The 23,033-nt window shown below is 35.3% G+C and overlaps 1 protein-coding gene across 12 annotated transcripts in view; it reads left to right on the forward strand.

The window, feature by feature from the left end:
- The window catches only part of LOC105471108 (transmembrane protein 232), a 306,948-nt gene that overhangs the window by 109,162 nt on the left and 174,753 nt on the right, over positions 1-23,033 (forward strand). For all 12 annotated transcript variants that reach the window (XM_071098619.1, XM_071098622.1, XM_071098621.1 and 9 more), the window contains 3 exons: positions 3,014-3,147; positions 15,483-15,606; positions 16,408-16,657. In XM_071098619.1, the coding sequence (XP_070954720.1) occupies positions 3,014-3,147; positions 15,483-15,606; positions 16,408-16,657 (508 nt within the window). The remainder of the gene's footprint in view (positions 1-3,013; positions 3,148-15,482; positions 15,607-16,407; positions 16,658-23,033) is intronic.

Here is a 23,033-nt window from a genome sequence, read left to right on the forward strand (position 1 = left end):
AGAACTGTGGAAAGTGGTTATAAAAGCCAAAAAAGAAAGGAAGAAAGGGAAGTAAGGAGGGAGAGAACAAAGAGAGGGAGGGAAGGAGAGAAAGAAGGAAGAAAGGGAGGGGAAAAAAGTTCTCTGGGAGTCATTTAGGGCGGTGCTCAGTGCTTTTCAAACTATCTGTGGTAAAAGATCTCTCCTAATTTATTTTTAAATTTCCAAGCCATCACAGATGGATAATTTTGTAAAATATAATAATAATAATAACAAATTACTGAAAACTAGAATAGAAAAGACGAAAAAACACAAGCTTTAATTTTTAATAGACTGAATATATATATAATTATTTTTCAAATTGTTATGAAAGTTTCTAAATACATATTTTTCATTTTTTGTGCTCTCATTAACAGTTCGCAAATGGCAGTTATCTGCCAACCACACCTTGAGCAGGACTGACTTAGGGTAAAGGCACAGAACTCCAAGAGTAAGCAACATTGCTCACTCTTGGTCTTCTGCACTGATGATATACATGATGATTGTATTAAATCACATAGTCATCATCATTACATTAATTCATTTAAGTTTGATAAATTTATTTTTTATTTGGAAAAATGTTTCTTGCTGAAGAATGCTCGATGGGCCAGGCGTGGTGGCTCACGACTGTAATCCCAGCACTTTGGGAGGCTGAGGAGGGTGCATCACCTGAGGTCAGGAGTTCAAGACCAGACTGACCAAAATGGTGAAACCCTGTCTGTACTAAAAATATAAAAATTACCTGGGTGTGGTGGCAGGTGCCTGTAATCCCAGCTACTTGGCAGGCTGAGACAGGAGAATTGCTTGAACTGGGGAGGCGGAGGTTGCAGTGAGCCGAGATCACGCCATCGCACTCCAGCCTGGGTGACAGAGCAAGACTGTGTCTCAAAAGAAAAAGAAAAAGAAAAAAAAAAAAAAAAGAATGCTTGAAATACATAAAATCCCTGAGACTAAATAATAAGTCCTACTTATCTGGAAAATTCACAGGTGTGGCAGGTTCCTTTCCTCTTGATGATCCCAATGTTCTACTGCCAAAGACCACCGGGAACACATCTGCAATTAGGCATATTGGGTTTATTACTTGTTGCAGAGAGAGAGAGAGAGAGAGAGAGAGAGGGAGGGAGAGAGAAATACATACTACAAGGAACTATGGGATGTCTTAATAAGAGAGTGTTAGAAGGAATCTACTAGAGGATTTGGACTTTATTTGGATGATCTTGGGAAGACTCTAAGGAAGCAAGGGTTCTCTCTAGAGGTCTGATGCTGTCAAAAAGTGGGGGCAATTCTATGAGTAGGTATTTTTTGGGTGGCACAGTGACTTTGTTTATATCTGTGCTTAGAAAAAAAATTGTCCAGTGGCTTTGTTTGTTTCTTATGGTCTCAGAGTAATATTGTCTGAAATTGCTATTTTTTGAGTTTATGTCCAATAGGAGATCAAAATCACCTGGCTGTATCAGACTGGCTTGTAATAGTATGTCAAATCAATCCCAGACATGAGAGGATGCTTTTTATTTCTCCGCGATGTGTAAAATTGGCATAATATAAAATTGAAGATAAAACTCAAATCTTGTTCATTGTCTAAATCCTGATTTTTTTCTTTACCAAATGCTTTCTGAATTTTCTCTGATGATGGTACATAAATACATTAATGCAAGAATGGTTGACCTAATTGAATAGTTTATGTAGTCCTATAATATCTATGATTAAAATAATATTTATTATAAATTAATCATAAGTCATTCCAAAGTTTTAAAACATATTTATTTACTTATTTATTCAAAATAAGTTTGCAATCTGAGGATTGTCAGGCATCCAGGCTGAGACAACTAGAGCAATTTGAGAAAAGAATTTCATTTATATGGGTTCTAGTTTTGGGGTAGACCCTACCCATAAAGCAGAAATTGAGTTATATGTGGATTTGCTGAAGTCAGTATGTCTCAGACTAATGCTTTACATTATTTTAGAATAGTGCTTTTGTGTGGTGTATTCTAATACTCTAAACACTGAATTGTTTTCATTTGCTTTTCTGAATTATTGTTCCCCAGAGTCAGTAGCTTTGTACAGATGTTGTCTTCCTCATGCCTTTATCTCCAGAATCTAACAGAATTCCTGACATAAAGTAGATAAATACACAACTATGGGACTTAACTAAATTCTTTATTAGAAACTTAAAATAGCTTAAAATTTATGTATGAACTTCTTGCCTTCTATCTGAAAAGTACTCAACATAAAATTAAATTGTAGTCATGATGTTGTTTTATATAATATATAAGAATTATGAAGCCCTTTAGATTCTGTTTCATTTTAACATAAAAATCACAAAGTATCAACTAAGTTAACAATTGGAGTACCTATCACAGGATGTGTGTGTGAATCTTCACTGTTGGCAAAAATTTAGAGAATGCTATGTCATCATTTTCTACCATTTACTTTAGTAGACCAATTAAATGTATAAAACTGTTGGGAAGCACTCTAAGAAAAAAACTAAACAACAGCTTATTTGTTATCTGAATTTTTAGACTTTAAGAATAGCTACTTAACAGACATTGACGATGTCTTGCTAGGCATATATTTTGGTCCTTAAAGTAGAAATCCACATTTTAAAACATGATTTGCTGTTAGTGTTTTGTTCAAACTTTCCCCATTCCTTCTTTCTCAAGTGTCAGGGAGAACTAAGTCACATAGAATCTACGAACCACAATTGTGTCTAATAGCCATCTCTTATGGGATCCAGAATTTTTGCCATATTGTAGAGCTGACATCATTGAACACAAGGGACCCATGTGAAAAATACATACGTTAGGTTCAGGTTAACTATATGTACTTCAAAAATATGCTTATGTAAATTGCTCCACTTGGTGAAATATAAAGTGTAAGAGAATATGAATTTTCATTTGTATATTTAAAATTTATTTTCATGTTTGTTCAAGTCAGAGTATTCTTTCTCAGATATATTTTTATATTTTAATTCCTGAAACATTTGCAATTTAATCAGGGAGGATATGAAATTAACCACCTGCTCTGGCACTGTGTTGCTGCTTGGTCTTGTGTTCAGAATAACAGTCCTCAGTTGAATAATGTGCTTGAACATCTCATCTTCCATAAGACACAGCTTCAAAAGAAATGCTGGTAAGAGTGATCCTATAAATCCAAAGTAACTCATGGAGAAATGTTTTGTGCTTAAATGTTAAATAACCCTTGTACCTAAATGTTAATCACACCTCAGTTGACTATGAAACAAATTTATAATCTCAGTTCCAAAGGCAAGGGCAATTTACATGTTTAGTATTAATTCATTTCATCAATACATTGTTTCTCTCTTTTTCTGTTTTGCTAGATATGCATGCATGCACTGCATGGTTTTTTTTTTTTATTAAATGCAGTTTTTATTGACAAGAAATTTATTCCTGCTTTGCAAACAGCCTTTATATTCCAAGTTGTTAAACAGAAGCAGCGAAGTACAATATACTGTTGGAGAAAATATACTGATACTGTATTTCTTTATGCCTTACTTATAATGTATAACAAAAATGAATCTTAAAAAAAATTTTTTTTGGTCTCACTCTATCACCCAGGCTGGAATGCAGTGCGGCAGTGCCGCGATCTCGGCTTACTGCAACCTCCATCCCTGGGGCTCAAGTGATCCTCCCGGCTCAGCCTCCCAAGTAGGTGGGACCACAGGCATACACCACCATGCTGGCTATTTTTGTAGGGTTTTTTTTTTTTTCTTTCTTTCTTTTTATTTTTTTAGTAGAGACAGGGTCTTGCCATGTTGCCTAGCCTGGTCTCTGGTCTCCAACTTCTGACTTCAAGTGACCTGCCTACCTCAGCCTCCCAAAGTTCTGGGATTACAGGTGTGAGCCACTGCACCCATCCAAAAATAAATCTTGACTGACAAATATTAGTTTTCTCCTATACATATGTTAATTTAAGATGAGAAAAAGAAGAGTCATAGTTTTGGCATGAGTTCAGTGTAGGAAAGATTTTTTAAATTGACAATAATTTTATATATTTATGAGGTACAATGATATGTTAGGATATATGTGTATCTTGTGGAATGAGTAAGTCAAGCTTATTAACATATCCATCACCTCACATCCTTATCAATTTTTGGTTGTAAGAACAATTAAAATTTACTCTATTAGCATTTTTGAATTATGCTTTTTTTTATCATAGTCACAATGCTGCGCAATAGATCACTAGAACTCATTCCTCCTGTCTAACTGAAACTTTGCACTCTTTGACTGACATCTCCTCTTTTCCCCATCTTCCTTACACTCCATCCCAAGCCTTACACCATTCTACTATCTAGTTCTACAAGTTCAGCTTTTATAGATTCCACATGCAAGTGAGATTATGCAGTATTTATCTTTCTGTACAATGCTTATTTCATTTAGCATAATGCCTCAATGTCCATTCATGTTTTTATAAATGACAGAACTTTCTTCTTTTTAAAGACTGGATAGTATTCCATTGCGTATATATACCATACTTTATTTATTCATCAGTCAGTGGACACGTAGGTTGATTACATATCTTGGCTATTGTGAATAATGCTGCAATGAACATAGTTCAGTTATCTCTTCAACATACTGAGTTCACTTTTTTGGGATATATATGTAGAAGTGAGATTGTTAGATCATATGGTAGTTCTATTTTCAATTTTTGAGGAATCTCCATACTGTTATTACATCAATAATGTAAAAGGATTCCCTTTACTGAACATCCTCATCAACATCTGTTATCTTTCATCTTTTTGATAATAGCCATTCTAACGGGTGCGAGGTGATATGTCGTTGTGGTTTTACTTTGCATTTCCCTTATGATTAGTGATGTTGAGCACATTTTCATATATCTGTTTGGCCATTAGTATGCCTTCTTTTGAGAAATGTCTGTTCAGGTCCTTTACCCATTTTTTTCATTGGGCTGTTTGTTTTCTTGTTATTAAGTTGTTTCAGTTTCTTCTATATTTTATATATTAACCCTTTACCAAATGTATGGTTTGCACATATTTTCTTTAAATATGTGGATTAAAAATGTATGGTTTGTACATATTTTCTTTAAATATGTGGGTTGTCTCTTTATTTTGTTAATATTTCATTTTGTAATTAAAGTAGACTTTAATCCATTTTGAGTTATCTTTACTATATTGTGTGAGAGAAGGGGCTAATTTAATTCTGCTTGTGGATGTTCAGTTCTCCCAAAACCATGTATTGAAGAGATTATTTTTTCCCTATTGTGTATTCCTGGTAACTATCAAAAATCAATTGACCATAAATGCATGAATTTACTTCTGGTCTCTCTATTCTGTCACTTTGACAAATGTGTCTGTATGCTATTGCCATGCTGTTTTGATTACTATAGCTTTGTAATACACTTTAAAATCCGGTAGTGTGATGTTTCCAGCTTTTTTTCTTTTTGCTCAGGATTGCTTTGGATATTCAGAGAATTTTGTGGTTTCATACAAATTTAATTTTTTTTTCTGTTTCTGTGAATAATAACATTAAAATTTTGATATGAACTGCATTGAATCTGTAAATCACTTTGGGTAGTATGGACATTTTATCAACATTAATTTTTCCAATCCATGAACATGAAATATCTTCCCATTTAATTGCTTAGGCTTTAATTTTTTCATCAATATTTTAGATTTTTCAGTGTACAGATTTTTTACTTCCTTGGCTCAATTTATTCCTAAGTATGTTATTTTTTGCTATTGTAAATGAGACTGTTTTCATAATATCTTCTTCAGATATTCTGTCATTAGTATATAGCAGTGCTATTGATTTTAATATGTTGATTTTATCACCTGCAAATTTCAATTTTACTGAATTCATTTAACGTTCTAACAGTCTTTTAGGTTGCTTTTGTAGACATTTTAGGGTTTTCTATGTATAAGATCATTTGGTCAGCAAACACAGACAGTTTTACTTTTTCCTTTCCTGTTTGGATGACTTTTTTTTCTTTTTCTTGCCTAATTGCTCTGGCCAGGACTTTTAGTATTATGTTACATAGAAGTGGTGAGAGTGAGCATTCTTGTCTTGTTCCTGATTTTAGAGAGACGCTCTCAACTTTTCACCATTGAGGATAATGTTAGTTGCAGGCTTGCAATATATGACCTTTATTGTGTTGAGGAGTATTTCTGGGGAAATTGATCAGAGGGCACTCCTTTCCAATATTTAAAGAGGATCACAGTTTTGAATTATTTTTCAATGAATATATAAATAGTAATAACTTGTAATACCATACCAAGTTGAAAATGCAATTGCCATATATATTTATTTAATTAGTTCCTGGTTTTCAGCCTCTGGCAGCCCATTCTACACCAAAGGCCTTTGTATATGTAAATTCTAAGTCCCTCAGAATCAACTGCAGACCCTTCTAAAAGTCTGGAACATTCTTTATGAACAAAAGTTATTTTCCCACTTGTATTTGGAAGTTTGTGGGATTCCAGATTAAGTAAAGATTTTTGGAGAATGGCTTAAAGTTTACCTAATTTCCTTAAAAATACGTTAGATTAGAGTTCATCAATAATTTGTTCTGTCTCATAGTGTGATGGGAGACACCTAATGAGTATTGCAGTTTGACAAAGATTGCAATATTTTTTACATTTTAAAAATAAAGAATAGTATTTATAAATATGAAACTAAAATGCAAACAGATTATATTTACTACAAATAGCACTTAATATAATTTTACTTAATATATTTTAATACAGAATTCCTAAAAACAACAAAATTTAGAGGTTCTCATTGGTGCCAGTTAGGTTATTCTGGAAGTTTTGGTGATTCTTTCAGACCCTTTTTAATGATAGAAAGTAAGTTGTAGGAGATTCAAATATTTAATTTGGTTTTCAAAATGACAAACGACTAGAACTAATTAAGCTCTTGGAAAACTCTAACTGTATTTACAACACAACTAAAATTGCATTTTAACATCTAAAAATAAATGTTATGTGACTTTGTCAAATTTATTTAAAAAGTACTCTAATAATTACCAGATAAACAAGTTTAAATGATTGCCAAAACAGTAAATGTAGCTGATTACGAATATTGAATGGTGGAATTCAATTCTTTCTTTAACCGATTTTTAGATTTTGCTATATTGCATCCACATCTATTTAATTTAACTTGCTAATGATTTGTGTTTAAGGTTGCAAACACTGATGAACCAGTTTTTAAAAAAATATTTAGTATTTTATAAATGTAGGGCATTCGAGACAATACAAAACTATTTTTATTTTAAAAATAAAGAAACTGAGGCCAAATTTATTAGGCTTATTGATGAGTGGAACCAGATTTTAAGTTTTGATATAGCACTCTCTCCAGTGTATCATTCAACTGTCATGCTAGTTGCATTGTTGAGCAGATAACTGCTTTGAGACAGCCTGTTACTGAATCCTGACTTTTCTTTTTCTGAGAGAATATTTTGGAAATTATCAAGTGAAGAAGGGGATAGCAGTGTTTAGACAATGCTCAGTTAACAGAGGAATAAAGTGAAAAACACAATGACTGCTCATAACAGAAAGGAAAACAATAATTGCTTAAAACAGTACTACCAAATGATTCTGATTCTATTTTTTATATTTATTTTTTTTTTATTTTAAGGAAAAGATTTAAACTTTTTTAAAAAAATTAGTTGGCTCTAGCAAATAAAAACTATTGACATTAAAAGAATAATTTGTGTTTTTAGGTTAGCAATTTGACTAACTATTCTGTTAATTGTAACATTATAACAAATATTTTAAAATCAACTTTTCTCCTTACACAATATTTATTTATATAAAGGCCTATATAGGTGTGAAGAGGCCATTACTCCACATAAACAATACACACTGTAATATAATTACCAAAATAAAACCAGAAATGATTTTATATTTCTAGAGAATCTTTAATATTGGTCTCATATACTCCTAAGATACCACTGGGTACATGCAAAAAATTAAGAAAATGAACTGCATGCATTTAGAATGAAAAATAAATATCGAGGCACCAGGCCCTGATGATACATTAAGACTTCATCAGGATTTGCTGGACCAAATAGTCTTAAAATTGTGACACTTGGTGGAAGACACCTCTGGTTTAACACCTAGAATTCAATGCCAGTGACCATTAGCAGCAGTAACCTGAGCAATTTCATTTGCTGTACATCTCAGGAAAGTAACATAATGTTGAACAAATGTTCTGAGATTTAGAAAGCAAAGAGACCATTCAACTGAAGTATCTGAAGAAATTTTATTTATAGTGGCAAAAATTGCTTGTGCTTGTGCCCATGAAAGTGAAATATACTCATCTGCCCATTTCTGATGCTATTGGTCAGTAGATAATTCATCATGTATCTACCTGCGTGACTTCTTATAACCCCTTTTATAAAGATCCTACAATACAAAAAGAAACAAATAGAAGCAAATGGTTTCAGCTGAGCCTGGAAAAGAACAGGTTCAGGATCCACAAAAGGACTCAAGGAAGGCAATCACAGAATTAGAGCAGCCTCGCTGGGGGACAGGGAAAATCTGGGGAAAGAAGACACTGAAGACAATAAATTATAAACCCGATGAAGTAAAGAAAAAGAGACTGCAGGAACCCCCTCCCAGCTGCCATGCATTGGCCTTTATCTGCCCATAGCTGGAGATAAGCAGCTTGCTGGAAGGCAGATTTCCATTTAATGCAGTTAAATTTTATATGATGCTTCATACTCTCAATGCTCCACCCTGTGGTTTGGCCTTTTATAAACGGCACCATTTGCTCTGGGGAGATAGCTCAAGTCAACGCAAAAGGCTTTCTAATCTAACATGAAAATAATGAATTGTGTTTATAATTGAATTATTAGCCAATGAAGACTGCTGAGAAAGGCAGTATGGTATTTCATTCAAGCAGTATGACATAAAACTGTATCTTCCAACACAAAATAACTGATTTAATGTGCTCCATAAGTGTATTCCAAAAAAAGCTTGACAATTTAAAACTGTCTTGAACATGGCAAGCGTTTTCCAGACATACAGTGTTTATGTTTGCATTGAAATGAAGGAAACAAGGAATTCACTGCTTTGTATGGGTGGCAAGGCACTTCCTTTTCAGTTAGATCACTGATATCCACATTATTTATATCCTTGATCCTACTAATTATAATGTCCATGTGATGGTCTAACCTAGACCATTCAAACAAAAGTTTGCATCAATACTCCTTCATTTCTTGTGAACTGAAATGTCAATGTAGATTCTCGTTGTTCGTTTATTTCCTTGATGCTTCTTGATTCATTTCTTGGATTTCTTATTGATCCTTTGATCCCTGGAGCCAATTATAACTTAGTCTGTATCAGGTAAATACACACTATACCCACTATATATGCTGGTACATTATTGTACAGCAAAAAAGCAATGCAACCTGAAACCAGAAGACGTGAATTTTAGTCTTGTCTTTTGCTTCCTGTGTAACTTTGAATGTCGCTTCACCCCTGTGAACCCCAGGGTCTGTTTAGCAGTTGTATCGAGATAACAGCCACCTCAAAGAGCTTTTGAAAGATTTAAATGAGATAAGTAATATGAAAAACACCTATTAGACTGTAGTTCTTCCCTTCCATGTCCTGCCAGTTCATATTTGAACTAATTTTTCCCCCAGTCAGGCTCCTACCTCCTGAATTTCTACCTCAGTACACATCGTCATGCCCTTTCCTCCAGCTAACCAAATCAGACATCTTATCTTCTCCATCTCACTTTCTCCATCCAGTTCAGGATCTGACAGTGTTGTACGTACATTAACTACACTTCAAAACTGTTCCTCTGCTCTCTGTTCCCACTGTCATGACCTTGGTTTGGGCTCTTACTGTCTCTTGACTATTGTAGCTTTTTAACTTGTCTCCTTGCCTTACATTCTTCCCCTCAACAATCTGTCATATACTATGCTGCCAGGGCTATAGCATAACTGTGACTACAACACTCTCCAGCTTAAAATTATTTAATAAGAACTATTTTACATGATAACAGAGGCTGCAACCCCAATCAGTGTCTCATAAATTGCCATTATGTTGAAAAAAATTAAAACAAAAATGATGACTGAAAGATTCTGCTAGTAGGATTAATTACCACCAACCAATCAATAGCCAGAAAAGCCTGATGGGTCTGGGTGGAGGGAAACAATTAGCGCTCCACCTCTGCCTTCTCTGATGAGAGGGCAGTCATTACTTGTCTGAGGCTCCATCCCTTCACTCCCACACCAGCTTCCCTGGAACTCAAAGAATGAAGTCCTGTAAGCAGGAGAAAAATCCTTTTAACAGACAGTCTAAAGCCTACATTTTTGTCATCCATCTTTTCTGAGTAAAAAAATCAGGCAATGGCAAAGTAAATTTATTCGTAAACTAGTTTCCCTAAGTAGTAAAAATCAAGAATGAAGTGCTGACTGCCCTCTTCTCCATGTGCAGTAAAGACCAAGACAAATTTATTTACACGAATTCTCCCCTTCCTAGTCTGTTAATATAATCTTGAGTTCTGATAACATTATAGTTAACTAATTATTTTTAATGTTCTGTCTGCTCCTTAAAGAATGATTTATATATCTGCATTTAATTATTTGGTCATATTTATAAAATTATTTTTCCTTATTAAAACTTACCTATTTTTCTTCTACTCACCTGCGGCCATTTAACACTAGGATTTTCCTTTCTGAAACTGTTCAATACTGTTCATTTCTTTCTTAGCTTGAATAAATTTCTAAATATGTTTTTTGATTGCTTATTATATTAGGTAAGGCCATGATTATATACAAACCTTGACTAGCTATAACATTTATCACCATTTATTTTTTCCCTAAAAAGTATGATGTACATTTTGTCTGGTAATAGACTTCTATGATTACAGTGTTTATTTTTTGTTTGATTCCTCCTTCAAATCTCTAAATGTTGCTATGCTGTTTCCTAACACAGTTATGATGAGATATTCAAAGTCATCAGTCCTCTTTTTTTTAATCTGTTTAATTTTCAGTCCAGAATTTTTTAGGAACCTCTTTGTGATTTAGTAAGCAGGAGTTAACTGGCACCCTTTCTTGTGCAAGTTAGGAGCCTATTGAGGCAAATCCTGCGCTTTACCTAGAGAGAAACTTCACTTTGAGAAGCTGTGCACAAATACTATGGCTGCTGGTCTACATTTTTTCAAGGTGTTGTATTGACTACTTATAGTTCATATGTGTTCCCAACTTCTGCCTATCTGATGCTTAGGGTTTTTTTATTTATTTATTTTTATTTTATTTTTTACATTATGGTGGGAAAACCCATGTATTTCTCATGGATAACTGCATTAAATTTTGGACTTTTTGTTATTAGAAATATTTTCCTTTAGTTGGGCCCCATTTACTTCATAACTTAAAATTTTTCTCCCTCCCTTCACTCACTCACCTTCCTACCTCCCTCCCTCCCTCCCTCCCTCCCCTTCTTTCCTCCCTTCATCCCTCCCTCCCTCCCTCCCTCCCTCCCTCCCTCCCTTCCTTCCTTCCTTCCTTCCTTCCTTCCTTCCTTCCTTCCTTCCTTCCTTCCTTCCTTCCTTCCTTCCTTCCTTCCTTCCTTCCTTCTGTACTTAGATAGTAATAGGTATGCTTTCCACATTTTCCTCTAAATTATGAAATACTTTTCTCTGTTATTTCTGTAGTTAACTTCCTCAACTATAGATTTTAATTATATTTTTACATTTTAAATTCTTTGCAATCTCTTATCTTACTCTACTACCTTTCATCTAAGCATCAAGGCTTTTTATTGTGGTTTATTATTCCTGGGCTTTATTAAAGATGCCTACATGTCTTGTAAAAATAACTTCTAGTTCCTGTAAGAAATCATTTTCAGAATTATGACCCTCTCTGAGTACTGAGACTAATATTCTCTTTAGCCTTTGCTGTAATCTATTTTCCTCGGTCTTGTATAGGTCACTCTTCTTCACTTTCCAATTACTTATTCTAGAACCAGGAGAAATATATAAAAACAATATTTTTAAATAAGAGGTCTGTATTCACAGCATTCATAACAAAGTTGGTAAAAATTACAACACTCAATGTGTAAAATGATCAGGGAGCTTCCTGTGTTCTCCTTACTCTTTGATAGTTTACCTGTGAGGAAAAAATGCACTTCTGTATTCCAATTTTATCGTCCTCCCTCCTGCCTTCTCCCATCCTACATGTGTATAGGCACTGTATACTACCCTTTTCATTACCAGGATGTTATCATCTCTGAATAAATATGGAGAGATGAGAATGAACCCAGGAATAATACTCTCACTACTTAAAAAAAAAATCAGTATCTCAAGATAAAGGATTGGCTGCCCTTTCTCTGATTCTATGCAAAACAGGGTAAACAGTAGAGATTATTATTTTTTAAAAATGTTTTTTTCTCTTACTTTTTTGGGGAAAACAAGGTTGCTGTGTTTCAAGAAGTGGCATGTGGTTGCTCCTTATTGCTTTGGCTTCATCAGCTTTATGGTTTATGGAAATTCCTTGTAAGTTGCTATTATTAGTGATGTCTCATTCTGTTTTTGGGATCATGTGGATTTTTGACATTGTCAGTGCTTTCTGGAATATCTGTTGCAATGTTGAAATAAGTTGGCAAGGGTTGCTACTTAGATATTTTAATTCCATTTAAACATTAAAATCTTCTAATTGAGGAAATGGATATAGAGGAGTAAGAAGAATCTAGGAAAACTTTTAAATGCTGATGTTTCTAACTTCTATAAATGTGTGCATGTGTGTATGTATATATCATTATTTTAGACAAGCCAGTAAAACTCTGGCTCAGTTTCTTTATTTACAAAATTAGAGCAAATCTATAATAGTTGCATATTATTTTGTACAACTTTAATTTCACGGCAATGTAAAACCAGGTCAATATGCTGATACTTGAGACTTTCTGTATTATAATGAATTCACAAAGAAGCTAGTGCTGTATGGAAATTTCTAGCCTAATCCAATTTGAATTCCATTCTATGTGCATTGATTTTCAATTTTACTTTTGTTTTTGACAAACTGTACTTTATAAGTATTGATGTTTGTTTTTGATGAAAGCATTTTCATTCACAGACAATTTTGTGATCAGCAGCATTAATTGAAAATAGTGTGTTTCTGGTGAAGCATTTCTCTACCATAGGTGGCTAACACTGATGGATCTTTTTCAATCCATAGTTCAATCCTAGGTTAGCTACAATTTTCCAGACTTAAAAGAGAAAAGAAGAATCAAAACCTTCTGATTATGAAGTATATTCAAGGGAAAAGAAGTTTTATGAACTCTATGAGTATCCTCTCTTTTAATTGACCATAATATGAAGTATAAATGATAAGTAGTCTGGGGAATGACTTAGTTTCCCTCTTGGTGGTCATCTGGATGGACTTCTCCTTCCAGTCACTCTATGACTTTAATGAGAAAGTTATCAAACTCATATCTTTTTTATGTCAAAGAAATAGTATGTTTGTAATTGAATTCAATTTAGCATTCTGAATCTTGACGTTTTACATGGAGTATTTCATTCAAATCTCACAATAATCTCTAAAAAGTGAGTTTTACTGTATTTTCTTTATAGACAAGTAAATTAAGATGAGGTAGGATACATAAATTGCCCTATAACATATGCCTAATTAGTGGCAGAGCTAAGATTTCATCTTGATGTTTCTGACTCTAAAGTTCATGTTCATAAGCATCATGTTAAGTGCATCAATTAGGATTTTGTCTTCTTTATTTGGCAGAAACCTGACTACAATTGCATAATCAAACAGAGCTTTCTTTATTGCACATGACAAGTAGTGCAGTGCTGATGTGAGTACTTAAGGAAATCTTCAAGACCCAAGCTTCTTCTAGCTTCCTTTTCTGTCTTTATAGCAGGTGATTTTTATCCTCCTTGTTGAAAGAAGGCTGCTGTGCCTTATGATATCATGGAATATATGCACTACAAGCAGGAAGAAGAGGATGAGCAAAGGAGAAAAATAACACCTGTTATTTAATTAAAAAATTTTTTTCTTAACCAGAAAAATAATAGCTTGCCTGGAAGTCTTCATAATATGCTTCCTTTTCTAACTGATTAACCAAATCTACACTGTATGGCTATTCCAAGCTTCAAGGGAGTCTAGGCAGTCAATTTTAAATCAAACTTACTGAAATATAAATTAGATACCATGAATGTCATACATTTATGTACATAGGTCTATGACCCTGGGGAAATGTATACACTCATGTAATCACTACTCCAATCAAGATACAGAGAATTCCATCTTGAGAGGGCTAACTTAATTGAGCATATTGCCATTTTGAACAAAATGCATGTTCCATTAGAAAAGGAGACAACTAGTATTAGGGAGGGCAATAGGCAGCACCTGCCACACTAAGATTAAATATTGACGTTTATGTAATGGTTTAGAAAAGCAGAATTGCAAGACAGAAAATACTTCTTGGTGGGAGAAAACTTGAGTTACAACTAATCTAGTTTAAAAAGGGAACTTGGACAAGTCCTTCGAACCTATTTATGTCTCAGTTGTCTAGTATGAAAAAAGGTCTAGAGAAATCTTAAATGTGTCAAAAATTGTTTTTCGAATCAAATGAAATAATTTACGTGAAAGCACATTGATATCTGTAAAGCCCTAATTAATATAAAGAATTGTCTTTGATTTTCATAATAAGAATGGTTTGATTTAGAAAATGATGATGACCTTGAACTTATGGGCCTGAAATATCACAGTTGTGAAATTCAAATAATCTTGTAAAATATACTAACTTTTAAATTTATTAATGGCCTACAAATCAAGACAGTAAACAGCTATAGACCAAAGTAATTTTTAATTTGAGCTCTTATCAGTTCTTTTTCAAACTATTTTTTGTTTAAGTAAAAATATCACAAATATATAATTTTCAAAACATTCAAAATATATGTACATTTATAACTAATAAATTCTTGTGTGATTTCCCAGTTTTTTAATATTTAAAAAATAATAGTCTTCTATTCATGTGAAATATAAATTTTATTTTGAGAAATTGTACTTTTTCCAAAATCAAAGAGTGTTGAATCTTTGGAGTATCTTAGAAGAAGGCGGTTTTTAAAAAATTGCTCTGTTTTGAGAAGAAAACACGCTCTTGAAATTCACCTTGTGGAATCAGTTGCAAGAGGTTAAACATTAAAACCTATTGTGAGTTTTTGGGAGTACTCTACAACCAGAGCCCCTGATTGCCTGTTGTTCAGGATCTATGAAGAAATGTGATTATATGTAGTACTTATTACTCAGATTTGTCAGACCACTACTCTGAACTCAAACATATTACCAAAATGTGTCTCATCTTTGAAGATTTTTACCATAATAAGTGAGAACCAATACTAATCTTTATTGAAAATAAATATATCTTGTAATCCAGACATGCATTTCCTCTGACCTATTACCTTTTTTTACATTAAAAAGTTGATTATTATTATTTTCCATTACAATCTTTATCCTTTCGTCCATAAAATTTTCAGGTTGGATTCAGTACTGGCTTTACTGGTCCTTGGGGAGGCTGCCAAATTAAACATGGCCTGCTTGAAAGCTTTAATGGACATAGTGAGAGATTTTGTTTCAAGCATTATGTCTGTTCAAAATCAGGTAACATTGCTAATTTATATGTGAAAAGAGAACCGAAGAGAAACAGATTTTATTTTTGCCACTATTTAAATTGTATATTGTATTAGGGCATATAATATGCATAACTTTATAATAATAAATTTAATTAAATATAAAAGCAAATTCACAGTTACCATTTATCAAAAACATTTTTCATTTTCATTACCTAATATTAAAATTTATAATTTGGTTGGGGTAAGATCACTTATTGAAACATTTCTGTATTGTTGGTTATTAAATTTGTTTCTACTTGTTCACAGTTAATTATAAGTAATGTTGAATTGTTATTCTCATACATAAAATCTCTATCAACACTTCTATTTCTTTACAGTAGGCTATAAAATTAAATTACCAAGTGAAAGACTGTGAAGTTTCTTTCAAAGTTTTTGGGCAAGATGTCCAAACTTTTCTCCATAAGATATATTAATAACTTTCTTGCATTCCTATGAACAATAAATGAAAGTGTCACACATTAGAATTGAGCTGTACATCAAAAGGTTCCTTTTGAATATGATATGGAAAATAGTATCTCATTGAATTAATTTACATTCCATTGACTGCTAATTAAATTGTGAAGTTGTTCTTTATATAATTATTAGCTGTCTATATTTTTTATTCTTTGAACCGTATTTTATGCAATCTACTCATGGTAAACCCATTTTTTAATGAACACATTTAGAAATATTAGTTTATTACGGTCTTTTAACAATTATTATAAGTACAGTATATAGTTATTGATATGCAAAGACATACTTTGATGATCGGATATCTATTTTATTTCAGGGAGAAAGTTACAAGGTAGATGATTTTTCCTGGGCCTGGAATGTAGTCTACATATATACAGTAATTCTTGCAGAAATCTGCTTGTATGCAGCCACTTCTGATTTGCGAAAAACTGCTCTAATTGGTTTCTGTCAATGTAAAAGTTCACGAAAAAATATTTTACGCTTGGACAAATCAGTCCCTCCAGAATTAAAGGAAGCAAGTATTTTAAGTCTTTTGGAATATTTCTCTTCAAAAATGTCAGAGAATTGTAAGTAGATTGTTTTTAACTTGGATGAGTAATATATATTTTTTTAATTTATTTATTATTATTATACTTTAAGTTGTAGGGTACATGTGCATAACGTGCAGGTTTGTTACATATGTATACTTGTGCCATGTTGGTGTGCTACACCCATCAACTCATCATTTACATCAGGTTTAACTCCCAATGCAATCCCTCCCCCCTCCCCCCTCCCCATGATAGGCCCCGGTGTGTGATGTTCCCCTTCCTGAGTCCAAGTGATCTTATTGTTCAGTTCCCACCTATGAGTGAGAACATGCGGTGTTTGGTTTTCTGTTCTTGTGATAGTTTGCTAAGAATGATGGTTTCCAGCTGCATCCATGTCCCTACAAAGGACACAAACTCATCCTTTTTGATGGCTGCATAGTATTCCATGGTGTATATGTGCCACATTTTCTTAATCCAATATGTCACTGATGGACATTTGGGTTGATTCCAAGTCTTTGCTATTGTGAATAGTGCTGCAATAAACATACGTGTGCATGTGTCTTTATAGCAGCATAATTTATAATCCTTTGAGTATATACCCAGTAATGGGATGGCTGGGTCATATGGTACTTCTAGTTCTAGATCCTTGAGGAATCGCCATACTGTTTTCCATAATGGTTGAACTAGTTTACAATCCCACCAACAGTGTAAAAGTGTTCCTATTTCTCCACATCCTCTCCAGCACCTGTTGTTTCCTGACTTTTTAATGATCGCCATTCTAACTGGTGTGAGATGGTATCTCATTGTGGTTTTGATTTGCATTTCTCTGATGGCCAGTGATGATGAGCATTTTTTCATGTGTCTGTTGGCTGTATGAATGTCTTCTTTTGAGAAATGTCTGTTCATATCCTTTGCCCACTTTTTGATGGGGTTGTTTGTTTTTTTCTTGTAAATTTGTTTGAGTTCTTTGTAGGTTCTGGATATTAGCCCTTTGTCAGATGAGTAGATTGCAAAAATTTTCTCCCATTCTGTAGGTTGCCTGTTCACTCTGATGGTAGTTTCTTTTGCTGTGCAGAAGCTCTTTAATTTAATGAGATCCCATTTGTCAATTTTGGCTTTTGCTGCCGTTGTTTTTGGTGTTTTAGACATGAAGTCTTTGCCCATGCCTATGTCCTGAATGGTACTACCTAGGTTTTCCTCTAGGATTTTTATGGTATTAGGTCTAACATTTAAGTCTCTAATCCATCTTGAATTAATTTTCGTATAAGGAGTAAGGAAAGGATCCAGTTTCAGCTTTCTACTTATGGCTAGCCAGTTTTCCCAGCACCATTTATTAAATAGGGAATCCTTTCCCCATTTATTGTTTCTCTCAGGTTTGTCAAAGATCAGATGGCTGTAGATGTGTGGTATTATTTCTGAGGACTCTGTTCTGTTCCATTGGTCTATATCTCTGTTTTGGTACCAGTACCATGCTGCTTTGGTTACTGTAGCCTTGTAGTATAGTTTGAAGTCAAGTAGCGTGATGCCTCCAGCTTTGTTCTTTTGACTTAGGATTGTCTTGAAGATGCGGGCTCTTTTTTGGTTCCATATGAACTTTAAAGCAGTTTTTTCCAATTCTGTGAAGAAACTCATTGGTAGCTTGATGGGGATGGCATTGAATCTATAAATTACCTTGGGCAGTATGGCCATTTTCACGATATTGATTCTTCCTATCCATGAGCATGGTATGTTCTTCCATTTGTTTGTGTCCTCTTTGATTTCACTGAGCAGTGGTTTGTAGTTCTCCTTGAAGAGGTCCTTTACATCCCTTGTAAGTTGGATTCCTAGGTATTTTATTCTCTTTGAAGCAATTGTGAATGGAAGTTCATTCCTGATTTGGCTCTCTGTTTGTCTGTTACTGGTGTATAAGAATGCTTGTGATTTTTGCACATTAATTTTGTATCCTGAGACTTTGCTGAAGTTGCTTATCAGCTTAAGGAGATTCTGGGCTGAGACAATGGGGTTTTCTAAATATACAATCATGTCATCTGCAAACAGGGACAGTTTGACTTCTTCTTTTCCTAACTGAATACCCTTGATTTCTTTCTCTTGCCTAATTGCCCTAGCCAGAACTTCCAACACTATGTTGAATAGGAGTGGTGATAGAGGGCATCCCTGTCTTGTGCCAGTTTTCAAAGGGAATTTTTCCAGTTTTTGCCCATTCAGTATGATATTGGCTGTGGGTTTGTCATAAATAGCTCTTATGATTTTGAGGTACGTTCCATCAATACCGAATTTATTGAGCGTTTTTAGCATGAAGGGCTGTTGAATTTTGTCAAAAGCCTTTTCTGCATCTATTGAGATAATCATGTGGTTCTTGTCTTTGGTTCTGTTTATATGCTGGATTATGTTTATTGATTTGCGAATGTTGAACCAGCCTTGCATCCCAGGGATGAAGCCCACTTGATCATGGTGGATAAGCTTTTTGATGTGTTGCTGAATCTGGTTTGCCAGTATTTTATTGAGGATTTTTGCATCGATGTTCATCAGGGATATTGGTCTAAAATTCTCTTTTTTTGTTGTGTCTCTGCCAGGCTTTGGTATCAGGATGATGTTGGCCTCATAAAATGAGTTAGGGAGGATTCCCTCTTTTTCTATTGATTGGAATAGTTTCAGAAGGAATGGTACCAACTCCTCCTTGTACCTCTGGTAGAATTCAGCTGTGAATCCATCTGGTCCTGGACATTTTTTGGTTGGTAGGCTATTAATTATTGCCTCAATTTCAGAGCCTGCTATTGGTCTATTCAGGGATTCAACTTCTTCCTGGTTTAGTCTTGGAAGAGTGTAAGTGTCCAGGAAATTATCCATTTCTTCTATATTTTCCAGTTTATTTGGATAGAGGTGTTTATAGTATTCTCTGATGGTAGTTTGTATTTCTGTGGGGTCGGTGGTGATATCCCCTTTATCATTTTTAATTGCGTCGATTTGATTCTTCTCTCTTTTCTTCTTTATTAGTCTTGCCAGTGGTCTGTCAATTTTGTTGATCTTTTCAAAAAACCAACTCCTGGATTCATTTATTTTTTGGAGAGTTTTTTGTGTCTCTATCTCCTTCAGTTCTGCTCTGATCTTAGTTATTTCTAGACTTCTGCTAGCTTTCGAATGTGTTTGCTCTTGCTTCTCTAGTTCTTTTAATTGTGATGTTAGAGTGTCAATTTTAGATCTTTCCTGCTTTCTCTTGTGGGCATTTAGTGCTATAAATTTCCCTCTACACACTGCTTTAAATGTGTCCCAGAGATTCTGGTATGTTGTATCTTTGTTCTCATTGGTTTCAAAGAACATCTTTATTTCTGCCTTCATTTCGTTATGTACCCAGTAGTCATTCAGGAGCAGGTTGTTCAGTTTCCATGAAGTTGAGCGGTTTTGATTGAGTTTCTTAGTCCTGAGTTGTAGTTTGATTGCACTGTGGTCTGAGAGACAGTTTGTTATAATTTCTGTTCTTGTACATTTGCTGAGGAGTGCTTTACTTCCAATTACGTGGTCGATTTTGGAGTAAGTACGATGTGGTGCTGAGAAGAATGTATATTCTGTTGATTTGGGGTGGAGAGTTCTATAGATGTCTATTAGGTCTGCTTGCTGCAGAGATGAGTTCAATTCCTGGATATCCTTGTTAACTTTCTGTCTCGTTGATCTGTCTAATGTTGACAGTGGAGTGTTGAAGTCTCCCATTATTATTGTATGGGAGTCTAAGTCTCTTTGTAAGTCTCTAAGGACTTGCTTGATGAATCTGGGTGCTCCTGTATTGGGTGCATATATATTTAGGATAGTTAGCTCTTCCTGTTGAATTGATCCCTTTACCATTATGTAATGGCCTTCTTTGTCTCTTTTGATCTTTGATGGTTTAAAGTCTGTTTTATCAGAGACTAGTATTGCAACCCCCGCTTTTTTTTGTTCTCCATTTGCTTGGTAAATCTTCCTCCATCCCTTTATTTTGAGCCTATGTATGTCTCTGCGTGTGAGATGGGTCTCCTGAATACAGCAGACTGATGGGTCTTGACTCTTTATCCAGTTTGCCAGTCTGTGTCTTTTAATTGGAGCATTTAGTCCATTTACATTTAAGGTTAAGATTGTTATGTGTGAACTTGATCCTGCCATTATGATATTAACTGGTTATTTTGCTCGTTAGTTGATGCAGTTTCTTCCTAGCCTCGATGGTCTTTACATTTTGGCATGTTTTTGCAATGGCTGGTACCGGTTGTTCCTTTCCATGTTTAGTGCTTCCTTCAGGGTCTCTTGTAAGGCAGGCCTAGTGGTGACAAAATCTCTAAGCATTTGCTTATCTGTAAAGGATTTTATTTCTCCTTCACTTATGAAACTTAGTTTGGCTGGATATGAAATTCTGGGTTTAAAATTCTTTTCTTTAAGAATGTTGAATATTGGCCCCCACTCTCTTCTGGCTTGGAGAGTTTCTGCCGAGAGATCTGCTGTTAGTCTGATGGGCTTCCCATTGTGGGTAACCCGACCTTTCTCTCTGGCTGCCCTTGAGATTTTTTCCTTCATTTCAACTTTGGTGAATCTGGCAACTATGTGTCTTGGAGTTGCTCTTCTCGAGGAGTATCTTTGTGGCGTTCTCTGTATTTCCTGGATTTGAATGTTGGCCTGCCCTACTAGGTTGGGGAAGTTCTCCTGGATGATATCCTGAAGAGTGTTTTCCAACTTGGTTCCATTTTCCCCCTCACTTTCAGGCACCCCAATCAGACGTAGATTTGGTCTTTTTACATAATCCCATACTTCTTGCAGGCTTTGTTCATTTCTTTTTCTTCTTTTTTCTTTTGGTTTCTCTTCTCGCTTCATTTCATTCATTTGATCCTCAATCGCAGATACTCTTTCTTCCAGTTGATCGAGTCGGTTACTGAAGCTTGTGCATTTGTCACGTATTTCTCGTGTCATGGTTTTCATCTCTTTCATTTCGTTTATGACCTTCTCTGCATTAATTACTCTAGCCATCAATTCTTCCACTTTTTTTTCAAGATTTTTAGTTTCTTTGCGCTGGGTATGTAATTCCTCCTTTAGCTCTGAGAAATTTGATGGACTGAAGCCTTCTTCTCTCATCTCGTCAAAGTCATTCTACGTCCAGCTTTGATCCGTTGCTGGCGATGAGCTGCGCTCCTTTGCCGGGGGAGATGCGCTCTTATTTTTTGAATTTCCAGCTTTTCTGCCCTGCTTTTTCCCCATCTTTGTGGTTTTATCTGCCTCTGGTCTTTGATGATGGTGATGTACTGATGGGGTTTTGGTGTAGGTGTCCTTCCTGTTTGATAGTTTTCCTTCTAACAGTCAGGACCCTCAGCTGTAGGTCTGTTGGAGATTGCTTGAGGTCCACTCCAGACCCTGTTTGCCTGGGTATCAGCAGCAGAGGCTGCAGAAGATAGAATATTTCTGAACAGCGAGTGTACCTCTCTGATTTTTGCTTTGGAAGCTTCCTCTCAGGGGTGTACTCCACCCTGTGAGGTGTGGGGTGTCAGACTGCCCCTAGTGGGGGATGTCTCCCAGTTAGGCTACTCAGGGGTCAGGGACCCACTTGAGCAGGGAGTCTGTCCCTTCTCAGATCTCAACCTCCGTGTTGGGAGATCCACTGCTCTCTTCAAAGCTGTCAGACAGAGTCGTTTGCGTCTGCAGAGGTTTCGGCTGTGTTTGTTATTGCCCTGTCCCCAGAGGTGGAGTCTACAGAGACAGGCAGGTTTCCTTGAGCTGCTGTGAGCTCCACCCAGTTGGAGCTTCCCAGCAGCTTTGTTTACCTACTTAAGCCTCAGCAATGGCGGGCGCCCCTCCCCCAGCCTCGCTGCTGCCTTGCCGGTAGATCACAGACTGCTGTGCTAGCAATGAGGGAGGCTCCGTGGGTGTGGGACCCTCCCGGCCAGGTGTGGGATATGATCTCCTGGTGTGCCTGTTTGCTTAAAGCGCAGTATTGGGGTGGGAGTTACCCGATTTTCCAGGTGTTGTGTGTCTCAGTTCCCCTGGCTAGGAAAAGGGATTCCCTTCCCCCTTGTGCTTCCCAGGTGAGGCAATGCCTCGCCCTGCTTCAGCTCTCGCTTGTCGGGCTGCAGCAGCTGACCAGCACTGATCGTCCGGCACTCTCCAGTGAGATGAACCCAGTACCTCAGTTGAAAATGCAGAAATCACCGGTCTTCTGTGTCGCTCGCGCTGGGAGTTGGAGACTGGAGCTGTTCCTATTCGGCCATCTTGCTGATGAGTAATATTTTTAAGTGTCACTGTCTACATATAGTAATAAGCATTTTACAAAAAGTTGATATTTAGAAATAACAAATAATTTTAAATTTCTACAAATTTTGGAAGAATATAACATGATTTCTTTTTCTTTTTTTCTTTTTTTTTTTTGAAACCAGGTGTCATTCTGTCACCAAGGCTGCAGTGCAGTGGC

This window comes from Macaca nemestrina, chromosome 6 (genome assembly GCF_043159975.1).
Source record: "Macaca nemestrina isolate mMacNem1 chromosome 6, mMacNem.hap1, whole genome shotgun sequence".
NCBI lineage: Eukaryota > Metazoa > Chordata > Mammalia > Primates > Cercopithecidae > Macaca > Macaca nemestrina.